The sequence below is a fragment of the Amphiprion ocellaris genome, chromosome 4 (genome assembly GCF_022539595.1).
Source record: "Amphiprion ocellaris isolate individual 3 ecotype Okinawa chromosome 4, ASM2253959v1, whole genome shotgun sequence".
Classification (NCBI taxonomy): domain Eukaryota; kingdom Metazoa; phylum Chordata; class Actinopteri; family Pomacentridae; genus Amphiprion; species Amphiprion ocellaris.
In genome coordinates, this window is record NC_072769.1 from 3,845,765 (window position 1) to 3,858,045 (window position 12,281).

At 39.3% G+C, this 12,281-nt stretch overlaps 1 protein-coding gene across 1 annotated transcript; it reads left to right on the forward strand.

The window, feature by feature from the left end:
* The first annotated feature begins 962 nt into the window (after nt 1-962).
* tmem109 (transmembrane protein 109) lies at nt 963-11,100 on the forward strand. Its single transcript, XM_023297257.3, has 3 exons — nt 963-1,330; nt 6,854-6,956; nt 9,501-11,100. Exons 1-3 carry the CDS (start codon nt 1,097-1,099, stop codon nt 9,872-9,874), a joined length of 711 nt encoding a protein of 236 aa, XP_023153025.2. The 5' UTR covers nt 963-1,096; the 3' UTR covers nt 9,875-11,100.
* The last annotated feature ends 1,181 nt before the right edge of the window (nt 11,101-12,281 follow it).

The window sequence follows — 12,281 nt, forward strand, 5'->3', positions numbered from 1 at the left end:
GTATTCTTTTGTGCAGAAAATGCAGTTGAAGCAAAAAATCAGATCCTCAGAAAATGGTTTGGCTGAAGTTGTCTTTTTTGGATTGCATCAGAGTCGCATGTTTCACAGCCTTGTGCTTCTATTTCCATGAGGTCTGATTTTACATCATAGCACAGATACTTATTTATTAAAACAGGATAAACCACTGATAAAGTGATCCATTTTTGTCATTATCTACAAAACCAGCTATACTTATATTTGACAGAACTACTCCCAGTTTTTATATGTGTGGAGGAACAATGTAAATATGTTTCAGTGAAGCAGTTTCAGCAGATTGTTGTTATTGTTTCCATAATAAATAATTATGGAATTTGTAAAGACATGATCATAATGAACATAAAAACATTCGTTTTTTTTCTTACTTTTAATAAAAATGTATGCAGATGTATCCCATGGACTTCAAAGGTCCCTCAGTTATAGATTGACCTGGGCAATTTTTAAGTCATTTTAGACAATTTTTAAGTCATTTTGGACCATTTTCGAGTCATTTTGGACCATTTTCGAGTCATTTTGGACAATTTTCTTGTCATTTTCAACAAGTTTCTTGTCATTTTCAACAAGTTTCATGTCAGCTTGGATCTTTTCTCGTCATTCTGGATCATTTTTGCATCTTTGGGATAATTTTCGAGTCACTTAGGACAAATTTCATGTCATTCTGGACTATTTTTCCGTAATTATAGATCATTTTTGAGTCATTTTGGACAATTTTCTCATCTTTTTCACCAAATTTTATGTCGGCTTGGATCGTTTATCGTCATTCTGGATCATTTTTGTGTTTAATGATGGGATGTAAAGCAACCATCGGAGAGAGAACAGATTTTCTCTCCAGCACTTGAACGCAGCACGACAGATAATGCTGGATAGAAGCTCTTTTACAGTAAAACTAAAACCTCCCATGACTGGAAACTCTTACTGAGAAAAGAAAGGCAGCGGAAGCACCGTGTTCCTTCAGCCCACTAGGGTGCAGGCGTCCCTTTTCATTCGCTTCTAACTTTCACCACATCCTGCTGGAAAAACTTTGCTGTGTTTCCTCCCATGGCTGCTGGTCTGTAGCTGCATGTCGTCTCCAGTGCTTCAGTTTGCTCTCAGTATGCTTTCCCTCTCTAAACTCAGAGCTTTTAGTGGCCTATGGCTGCTCTGCGTCCTCATCCGACGTGTCTCGGGGCAGAATGTGTTCGAGAGCCGCTCCGTGATCCAGGAGCTCCGGGCGTCCCTGGCTGAGCTGGCCGGGAAGGGGAGGACGTACCTGGGCAGGCTGGCGGGGGAGCAGACGGTGGTGTCGGTGCAGAAGGTGAGAGATGGAAGTAGAAAGTAGTGGCTTTCACTAGGAGAGCAGCAGGGGTGTCGAACATGTGGCCCGTGGTCCAAAAGCGGCCCTCCAGAGGGTCCAATCCGGCCCTCAAAGTGTAGAAATTCCAGAGAAGACATTAACTGCAGATTGTAAATTAGTAAAACTATAAATTTAAAATCATTTCTAGACCATGACAAGTTGTTTAGATCAGAAAGTAAAATACTAAATTGCTCATTGTTCTTTTGTGTTTCCTTTTGGTCTCGCTTGTGTTTTTTGTCTAATTTTTTTCATTTTGTGTTTTGGTTTATTCGTTGTTTTGCCTGCCGTTTTGTGTTTTTTGTCTCGTTTTTGTTGTTTGTCCATTTTTTGTCGCTTTGTAACTTTTTTGTCAATTTTTTTGTCATTTTGACGTCAATATCACTAGAAAGTACCTCATCAGAATCACTCAGTCATCATTAATATGGTACATAGTTGCAGTTTCACTATTTTCAAAAGACTTTTTTATCAACTAAAATGTATTATTTCACAATCATGAAGTTGTAAAAACATATTTGTCTTTTGACTTCATCCTTGTCGGGGTGGACATATTTTATGATTTGCTCGTACTTTATCTGCCTGCAGTAAATTCATAAAAAGTGTTTAACCTTCACCAACATACTTTTACTGATGAGTCTCAGGTCAATTTGACACAAGAGAGATGGAATGGAGTTTAAAATTGAAGGTTTTTGGGGTGAAATCATGACGTCTCAAAGGCAGGTTTTGGTGATATTGACTCATATATTCATAAATAAATCAGTTAGACTTTATGTGCATAGGACTTTTGGTATAAATAGGATTTAATACAAAGTGCTTTTGACGGGGTGAAATGTTGTAGTTTCACTTTCAGTTTCAGTATCCATGACCAAGACATCAGTTTTGTCCTGCTCATTGTCATCCATCCATAACTTCATATTTGAAATGTGGTTTTAGTGGGCCATCAAGTGGCTCTAGGTAGTGATGGTGAAATCACTTTGAAATGCACTTTGACACAACTGCTTCAAGAAGGACACACTGCTTCGAAGCATTTGACACAACCAGAAGAGTGACATCTGCTGGCTCTGTGTCAGAACTGCATCTAAGCGGAAAAAACTGAAAAAGCCTCAGGACTGCTGGTCTCACACTGCTTTGTACTTGCAATAAACGTTTTAAAACGTTATATATGTTTGTTTGCATGCATCTATATGCGTTTGTATATATATATATATATATATATATATATATATATATATATATATATATATATATATATATATATATATATATATATATATATGTATATATATATATATATATTTAAATGTGTGTGCGTGCATGCGTGTGTGCGTGTGTGTAGATATACATACATATGGTGTGTATAGAGGTACTGGGGGACAGGAAAGTGCTTGTGCTACTTTGTGTGGGACTCTAGTATTATGGGATGTGGAAGTGAATGCTAGTGCTTCTGCAGCTTTGCCATTGTGGCAGTATAAATGGAGTGTAAACCAGGGAGTGCATGGTTTCTGTCTGTTTCTTTTGTGGATGACTACCTCTCCAGCTTTGGAGAAGATCCGCTCACATGGCACAGATGTTGCTGGCATGTGGAGATATTTTCTGGCCATCCTGAAGAGGTTTGGATACAGTTTAACGTGATGCCCAGTCGATGAGTGGGTCTTCTCCTCTGGAGAGGTAGGGCTCAGATAGACACCTTACACTCTCACAACTCACAACACACTCTTTCAACCACTCAAACTACTGTCTCTATGTACCTATCTATAACCTATTTTACTATATGTGTAGTGTGTTTCTATGAATGAATGTGTGTTGTGTATGTGTGAATCTGTGTGTATGTATCTATGAGTGTTATTTAGTGTATGAAATGTAACTAAATCTATCTAAACTTAATTCTACCTAAATGTGTTCTCTCTCTGACTTCTTTCCAAATGGTAAATGGTCGCATGTCATAAGGTGGGCCACAAATGTGTGACATGGTCAAAATTGCCCATTTTCCAATAATCTCACAGTTTAATATATATGTCATGCCACACCAAAAACAAAAAACAGAACTTCATTATCTCCTTTTATTCCAGAGATACACTCGTTAATACATGATTAGTTAACTGACTAATGCATTAGATCCTCATCAGAAAAACACGTTTTTCTCAAAATGAACCCGTTTTACAAGAAACACCATTGCTCAGCCAATTCTGAACCAAATTCAATCTGGTTTGTTTTAAATGGTAGATAACAACCAGGGCTACAAGATTGGGCTAAAGAAACATGTTTCCTCTTACTATGAAGGGGTATGAATTGTGGTTGAAAAGTGACCTATCGCAGCACAGGCTCCAAGAGTAAAATTTTGTTGTTGGGTGTGGTAAACGTCTTGTTACACTCCTTGCACTTGTAGAGAGCGGGTTTATGCTTCGCAAGGTGACGAATCAGACTGTCCTTCCGGGTGAATTCTTTACCACATTCTGGACACTTTGGCATCTTGTTTTCTCACTGAAAGGAAGATATCACAAATATAAGGCTTAGGACACCTTGCCCAACCTCTGAAACATGAAAAGGGTTTGAAACAGTTTGACTTTAAACGTATTCCTTTGCAAGTGTGACATTCCATGGCTGTGTAGGCCCAACCTGAACATAGGCTTTCACTGAACTTTGTACTGTGAATCATACAAGCTGTGGAGTCAACAGGTGCAATATCTTATTGTTTAGATAAGATCAGAAACATGCTAAACTACACTTTAGGTTCAGAAGATGAAGAAAAACATGTTACATATACCTGCTTCCGAGAAAATTGGACAAAATGATAGTCCTCAACCACTCCTCCCAAGGTGAAAATGAAAGTGAAATGGCTCCTGTCCTTGAACCCAAAGGCATAAACAACCCCTAGAGACATCTAAGGGGTAATTAAGAAACTAAACAAAAACAAAGAAACAGTTTATTCAAGAAGCAACAGAGGTTTCTGGGGTTCTCAGCCTTGATTACTGCTCCCGCCTCCCGGCTCCACTCCGCCTCCACTCCGATCCACTCCTGGATTATTTTATTAAAAGGATTGCTGAAATAAAACTATTCCATCAAATCAAATAAGGTTAAAAGTAAATGAAAGAAAACTTCAAGAGCTTTCAAATAAGACCAACCCCATCTTCCTAGGCCCATTAGTCTCTGAATAATGATGCTTTGAAGTTGAAAATTTATTGCGGGGTGTCACAGATCCACCTTTTTTGAGTACCCACCTCATGACATGCGACCAAATGTACTAGCTTAATCTCCTCTCAGAAACCCACAGTTTGAGGAGTGAATCAGACCCCTTTTAAGACCTGGACTGATTGAAATGTCCAACTCCTTCATAATTCCCTCGAAGCACCACCATATACAGTCTATGAGCACCGCAACACATGCTGTGATGTAACGAGGCCTCGCTCTCGGGAGTCACATGATTGTTGGGCATGCCGAAGCAGGGATCGAAACTCTGTCTCGGAACACTTCCGCTTCAAAAGCTCGGCACTGTGTCGAGCAAACTGGTTCGAGTGTAACATCACTAGATCTAGGTCAGGGGTGTCCAACATGCAGCCCGCGGGCCAAAAGCGGCCCTCCTGAGGGTCCAGTCCGGCCCTCAAAGTGTAAAAATTCCAGAGAAGACATTACCTGCATATTGTAAATTAGTAAAACTATAGATTTAAAATCATTTCTAGACCATGACAAGTTGTTTTGATTCTAAAGTAAAATACTAGATTGTTCATTGTTCTTTTGTCATTTTGTGTCTCATTTTTGTAATATTTTGTCTTGTTTTTGTTGTTTTCTGTCTGACTTTTGTCTCTTGTTTTGTTTCTCATTTTTGTCGTTTTGTGTTTTCTTTTTGTCTCGTTTGTCCATTTTTTGTCTCCTTGCAACTTTTTTGTCACATTTTTTATCTCTTTTTGTTTTGTTTTGTGTCGTTTGTCAAATTTTTTGTCATTTTGTGTCTCATTTTTGTCATTTTGTGTCTCATTTTTTAAATATTTCTTATTTCTTATTTTAACTTATTTCTTATTTAAATATGTCTTGTTTTTGTTGTTTTTTGTCTGACTTGTCGTTCATTTCATGTTTATGTCGTATTGTTTCTCGTTTTGGTTGTTTTGTGTTTCCTTTTCGTCTCGCTTGTGTTTTTTGTCTTATTTTTGTCATTTTGTGTTTCGCTTTAGTCGTTTTGCGTGCAGTTTTGTTTTCTTGTCTCGTTTTTGTCGTTTATCAATTTTTTTGTTGCTTTCTAACTTGTTTGTCTAACTTTTTGTCTCTTTTTTTGTTTTATTTCATGTCATTTGTCTCATTTTTTGTGTTTTGTCTCATTTTCGCAATATTTTGTCTTGTTTTTTTGTCTTTTTTTATCTGACTTTTGTCGTTTTGATCATATAGTAAAAACTGGAGATCAAACTGGGCTGAATGTGGCCCCTGAATGTGGCCCCTGAACTAAATGAGTTGGACAACCTGTTCTAGGTCATCATGAGACAAGGCCATGTAGAGCTGTGTGTCATCAGCATAGTATAGAAACTGATGCTGTGCCAACTGGTGCAAGCGTGTAAAGGTTAAAAGTAATAATAATAATAATGGATTAGATTTATATAGCGCTTTTCAAGGCACTCAAAGCGCTTCACAATGAATCCATTATTTATTCACTCACACATTCTCACTCGGTGGTGGTAAACTACATTTGTAGCCACAGCTGCCCTGGGGCAGACTGACGGAAGCGTGGCTGCCAATCCGCGCCTACGGCCCCTCCGACCACCACCAACATTCACACGCATTCATACCCAGTGTGAGTAGCAGCACTGGAGGCAAGGTGGGTAAAGTGTCTTGCCCAAGGACACAACAGCACATGACTAGGACAGAGCGGGAATCGAACCGCCGACCCTTCGATCATTGGACGACCCGCTCTACCACCTGAGCCACAGCCGCCCCACGAACTTCGCCCTTCCAACTTGATGAGAAACAAACCTTAAATGTAGCTGAACCTCCTGTTTTCTCCACATTACAGCTCATTTTTATTCAGATGTGAGCTGATATTTACTCTGTGGGCTGATGATTGTTTTTACTGCAACTTCTAGCAGATTTTAAAGCATGTTTTTTTCGTTGTGATGTGGAGGAAACAGGTTTCCATTGGTTTAGAGAACTAATGACATCACAGGAAGTGGTTTTAACAGTTTGTACGAAGCACTACGGTAGTGGTTCACCTGGTTTACCTGCTCAGGTGACCAGACAAGGTCCAACACTCTAGAAGATGTAAGTGTCAGACTTACAATGGAATCTTTTGTAAAATAACTAATAATTAGTGCCTGACAGCTCACATAGATGATTCAGCTGTAAGCGACATAGAGGGTCACTTCCTGGTTTGCTTTTCAGTTTTAATGTGAACTTACTCAGGTACATGTAGCAAAGTAGGCTGATGCCTCTATGGTAACCATGTCTCTGTTCTTAAACCCTCTTTCTCTACTACTACTGCCTTCCCCCTCCACCCGCTCCGTCCAGGCTTTCTCTCAGGTTCTGGGTGTTGTTGCAGAAGGTCTGGCTGAAGGTCTGAATGTTCTACTACAGTATACCTCATACTTCCTGCAGGCTGCTGGAATCCAAGGTAATGCTACTCACACAAGCAGCCCAGTAACAGAAAAACTAGAGTTTAGAGTCAACATTCCTGATGGTGCCGACCTTCACGGCCTCTCTAACAACCATTAGGCTGGAGGGCACCAGTGTACCAAGCATAAACTGTAGTCAAAATATGGTGAAAATGGGCGCTGCCATCTGTGGCTGGTGACGTGTTTTGTAACCAGAGACTACACAGTAGTAACCAGGGAGGTGGACATATCCAAGTCCAACCTTTTGGCCAGCCCAGTTGTGAGCACACATCTTTTGAACTGAATGTATTTCAGCCACCGCATTGCAGGACTTTCAGTGATGCTCTTTTTTTTTTGTGCATGGGTACAAATAATTACAACAATTGCATCTACAAAAACATAGCCACAACTATACGCCCAGTATAAACCATATGTAGTGGCTTTAGACAGTTGTTGTCCACTTGAGTCGAGTTATCTTCACTTTACCTATCACAGACTACCGTTTCAGCAGTCTTCGAGACCATTGGGAGGATGCTAATGGGTCAATAATTTAAAAACAAAGGTACAACTGTAGTCTCTCAAAGAACAAGCAAAATGAGAGGTTGTTGTTGAAAGATTTATCAAATGAATCAGTGGCTTACATTGGGTGAATTTGTTCTTTCTTTACCAGTTTGTCCATCAATATCAGAAGCATCCTCATACTTTGACCCTTTTAGTTAACCCAGTGCTTTCAAGACTGTTGATTCTGAAATATTGTGAGAATTCTACATTTGCAAGTTTGACAATTCTTGATCTTGCACCAAAATTCTTCAAGCAGTGCGAGTGTCGCTCCCAGCCCATAATACAACATAAACTAAACGATTACACTTTGAAGAATTTTTAGCGACTGGATAGATTCAAATTTTGATGAAATTATCCACTTACACTTGTCAAAGAAAACTCAAATAAAAAAGGTCTCTTGGACATGCCCACTAAGTTGGTTTAAACACCAGACACTTGTGCTCCAAACAAGAAGGATGCCCTTCAGTAAAGGCCCTAGGACCCCTGACCCATCACGATACACCCCAATGAGCAGTGATTCCTAACACATCTCTGGGGGTCATCAGGTGGAAACCTCCCTTCAACGGTGTTTCTCCTATTTAGTCCCACAACACCTCCAGGAGGCTAGGATGACCTCTGGTGTCCCAGATTCACCCCCCTAGTGCCAGTTCACACTGCTCCTACACAATCCAAACAGCACCGCCACGTTCAGCTGACCCAGGCCCATTTAGGAGATGCTCCAGCTAGGGACCAGATGCTACCAGTTAGCTAGTGCAAGATGCCGAATAGCTAATGCCAAGTGCTACAAAGTGACAAAGAACCTATATTCATAAACTCTCCAAACCTGCTAGTGCTAACTCTAAATGCTAGACCACAACCATGTCCAAAGCGAACGTATCACTGACAAAGAAACTATACAAGCCAGCTCACCAAACTTGGTAGTGCTACATGCTAATGCTAACTACTAATTGCTAAAATACTTCACTACTAAATTAGTACTGAATCACTATGGACTGTGATAACCTTTGTGCAGATTTTTCTATGCATCCGGTGATTTCCAAACAGAGCAGTTGGAGCTGGGTGGGCGACCCAACATGTACGCCTGGTACCTGATGATACCTTCAGATGGAGGCCACTTAAATGATGCTGCTGAGCCACTTCGCCTTCACATCCTGCTTCTGTTTGCCAATGTGCACGTGGCCCGCATCATTCAAGTGGCCTCCATCTGATGATATTAGTTGAATGAGGGGAAATGCTACCAGCAGGCCTACGGTCATGGAGGAAAGTATCGGCACCCCTGGAATTTTTCCAGAAATACCTGTGGAGAGATCTCAAAACTACTGTTGCAAGAAGGCACTCTTCAAATCTGAGACCTGGAGCGGTTTGAAAGTGAAGAGTGGTCCAAAACTCCATGTGAGACGTGTAAGAAGCTTGTTGATGGTTATAGGAAGCGACTGGTTTCACTTATTTCTTCCAAAAGGTGTGCAACCAAAGACTGAGTTGAGGTTGCCAACAATGTTGACTGGCCCATTTTTTGAGTTTTTTGTAAAATTATGTCAATTTTGGCTTTGATAAGATAAACTTTATTGATCCCACAGTGGGGAAAGTTCACCGTTACAGCAGATCCAAGGAGAAAAAAAAATAGTATAAAGGCAGTACAGAATAAATAGAAACACACAGTGCAAAAACGCAGAAAACCTTATATACACAGAAGATTTTTTTTCTTCTGCTTTTTTGTGTTTTTCCAATGCACATCAAAGAAATAAACATGTGTATACCAAAAACATTTGTAACTGCAACAATTTCTGGGAGAAATGGTGTATTTTCTGGAAAAATTCCAGTGGTGCCAATACTTTTGTCCATGACTGCGTATGGCCTTATTGTAGTGAACAGGTCTGCATCTGTGTGCATAGAACATGGAAAGTATATCATTCCATTATGAACTCTGAAGAATTGTAATGTGAAATGATCAGATATTGCAGTATTTTTATGTTCTATTCTAATCCTGACCCTGTTTTCTACAGTTGGCCGTCCCGTCCACAAGGTGACACCAGAGGGTCTGATCTTTGTGGGCCAGTGGGTCCTCATGGCTCTCATTGGCTACTGGCTCATCTCCCTTGGCTTGCAATTGGTCGCCTCCACTCTGAGGCGGACCCTGTGGCTGCTGAAGGTGGGCATGGCTTTGGCCTGCTTTGGACTCATCCTGAGCGACCACCGGGTGGGAACAGAAACCATGGCGGTGCGTCTGGCCGTCCTGGTGTGCGTCTGTGTCGTTTTAGGCGTCGGGACTTCAGGGGCTTCGAATGCGGCTGATAAAACGGCTCGTCTGGAGGAGCAGATGAAGATCCTGGAGAGACGGCTGAGAGAGATGGAGAGATGGACGAGGACAGCAGAGTGAAGACAGAAAAGCATTCGTTGGTTGTGACACATTGTCTGCAGAACAGGGGTGTCCAACATGCGGCCTGTGGGCCAAAAGCGGTCCTCCAGAGGGTCCAATCCGGCCCTCAAAGTGTAAAAATTCCACAGAAGACATTAACTGCAGATTGTAAATTAGTAAAGCTATAAATTTAAAATCATTTCTAGACCATGACAAGTTGTTTTGATCAGAAAGTAAAATACTAGATTGTTCATTGTTCTTTTGTCATTTTGTGTTTTACTTTATTCGTTGTTTTGTGTGCCCTTTTTGTTGTTTTTTTTTGTTTCAGTTTTCTCGTTTGTCCATTTCTTTGTTGCTTTGTAATCTGTTTGTCTTATTTTTTGTCTCTTTTTTTTTGTTTTATTTCGTGTTTTGTCTCATTTTTTGATGTTTTGATTCTCATTTTTGCAATATTTTGTCTTGTTTTTGTTGGGTTTTTGTTTTTTTTTATCTGACTTTTGTCATTTTGATCATATAGTAAAACTGGTCTGGTCCACTGGAGATCAAACTGGGCTGAATGGAACCTGAACTAAAATGAGTTGGACACCCCTGGTTTAGACGATGATGCATTTATTTCTCTGTAACTTCTGGGAACTAAAGGTTTTATAATTGGGATCTTATCTATAATGTCTTTAAAACTGATGCCTTACTTATGTTTTTTTAACTCATGTAATATAATATTTCGATCCCATTTGGACAGGATTAGCAGGAATGAGTTCATGGCCTGCAGCTTTCATGATACCTATCATTTCTTTCAATTTTTGTGCTTTTTGTTGGTGTTGACATCTTTCTATCAGGTTTTCCTCCATTTTCACTCTAAAACTGCTCTGGAAGGGACTTCAATTATAGGAGGAATCACCAATTTAGTGCAAAACGGGCTCATTTCAGCTGTAGTTTTTAGTGTTGAGTGAAAATGACTCCAGACTGAATTAAAATCCAGATCACAGCAGGTGCAGTTAAAATCAGCCAGCCGCCCCTACAGACACACATTCCAGTGGCTATAATCATTCCTGGCAGCAGTGATTTGTCATATATGTTGTGATTACAGTTTTTTACAGTTTCTTGCCAGTATTTTAACTGTCCTTTCCCTGAAAAATAAAACAATTTATACCACTGTTTAGGCAGGAAAACAAATGAGCGTATTTACCAGACGTGTTGAACTATTTTCGAAGCTTTAAGTTTCATTTGAGATTAAAGTTTGATTTCTATTTCTGTGTTGAATCTATGCATAGCTCCATGGTCTAGGCTGTATTCTGACATAAGCAGAAATGTACCTACATGGTGTGGAAGATCATTACCGCTGTGATCCGTCCACTTAGTAATAATATGTCACATTTACACAGCATATGGACCTGCACAAGATAATATTTCTGAGACTACATTCAACATCTAAAAGGCTACTACCCAGAACCAGAATTCTTCTATTACAGCATCGATGCAGCTCTAATATCTGAGTCACAGTCCAGAGCTTTATTCTGGATTTCTGGACAAACTGCAGTTTTTATGTCCTCAGTGTCTTCAGCTGCAGTGCAGGTTGTCAGGTCTTGTGTGTGTGTTTTTTTTTTTTTTTTTTTTTTACTTTAACCCTGTAAAACCCAGTTTCAGAAATACATCAGTTTTATTATTATTACATTGTTTATACATACATACATACATACATACATATATATTTTTTTAGATTATAAATATAAAAAATATTTTTGCAATTTTTTTTCTATATTTGAATTTATATATAAATGATCCGTTTATTGTGATTATTTTTATTAAATATATATATATATATATATATATGTATATGTATGCAATTTTTCTTCTATATTTTGGTTTATTTATGTGTCTGTATATATATATATATATATATATATATACATACATACATATGAGTTTTTCTGGTTTTTAAGCATTTTGTTCAATTTTCTTTCAATATTTGGGTTTATATATGTCATATTTGCTCATTTTTTTGCCATTTTATATATATATTTCATTATTGTTATTGCAAAATTTTTTCCTTATATATGGGTCTTACAGGGTTAAAGAGCTCGGAGCTACACGTTGGTTGTCAAAGTTAATCAGTTGCTTTAACCCTCTATACCAACACTAATGTAGTCATTTTTCTGCTGGTCTCTGTTCAGTTCAGCCTCATGCAGACGTTAATCTCTGCTCTGATTGGATGTACAGCAGGGTTCTGTTGAAGTCTTGATTCCATACTCCTTTGGATCCTTCTGAAGGTTTTAGATGAATGCAATCACAAAGCCAAAGACGGGTGCTGGTAGTTTCCTAACGTGTCCTCACAGTTAGAGACTCTGTTGGTCATCATGGTTCTCTGTTTGTGTTCCGTTGGGAATAAATGTGGCCTTCAAGATGAATGTCACCAGCTGGACTCAGAAAG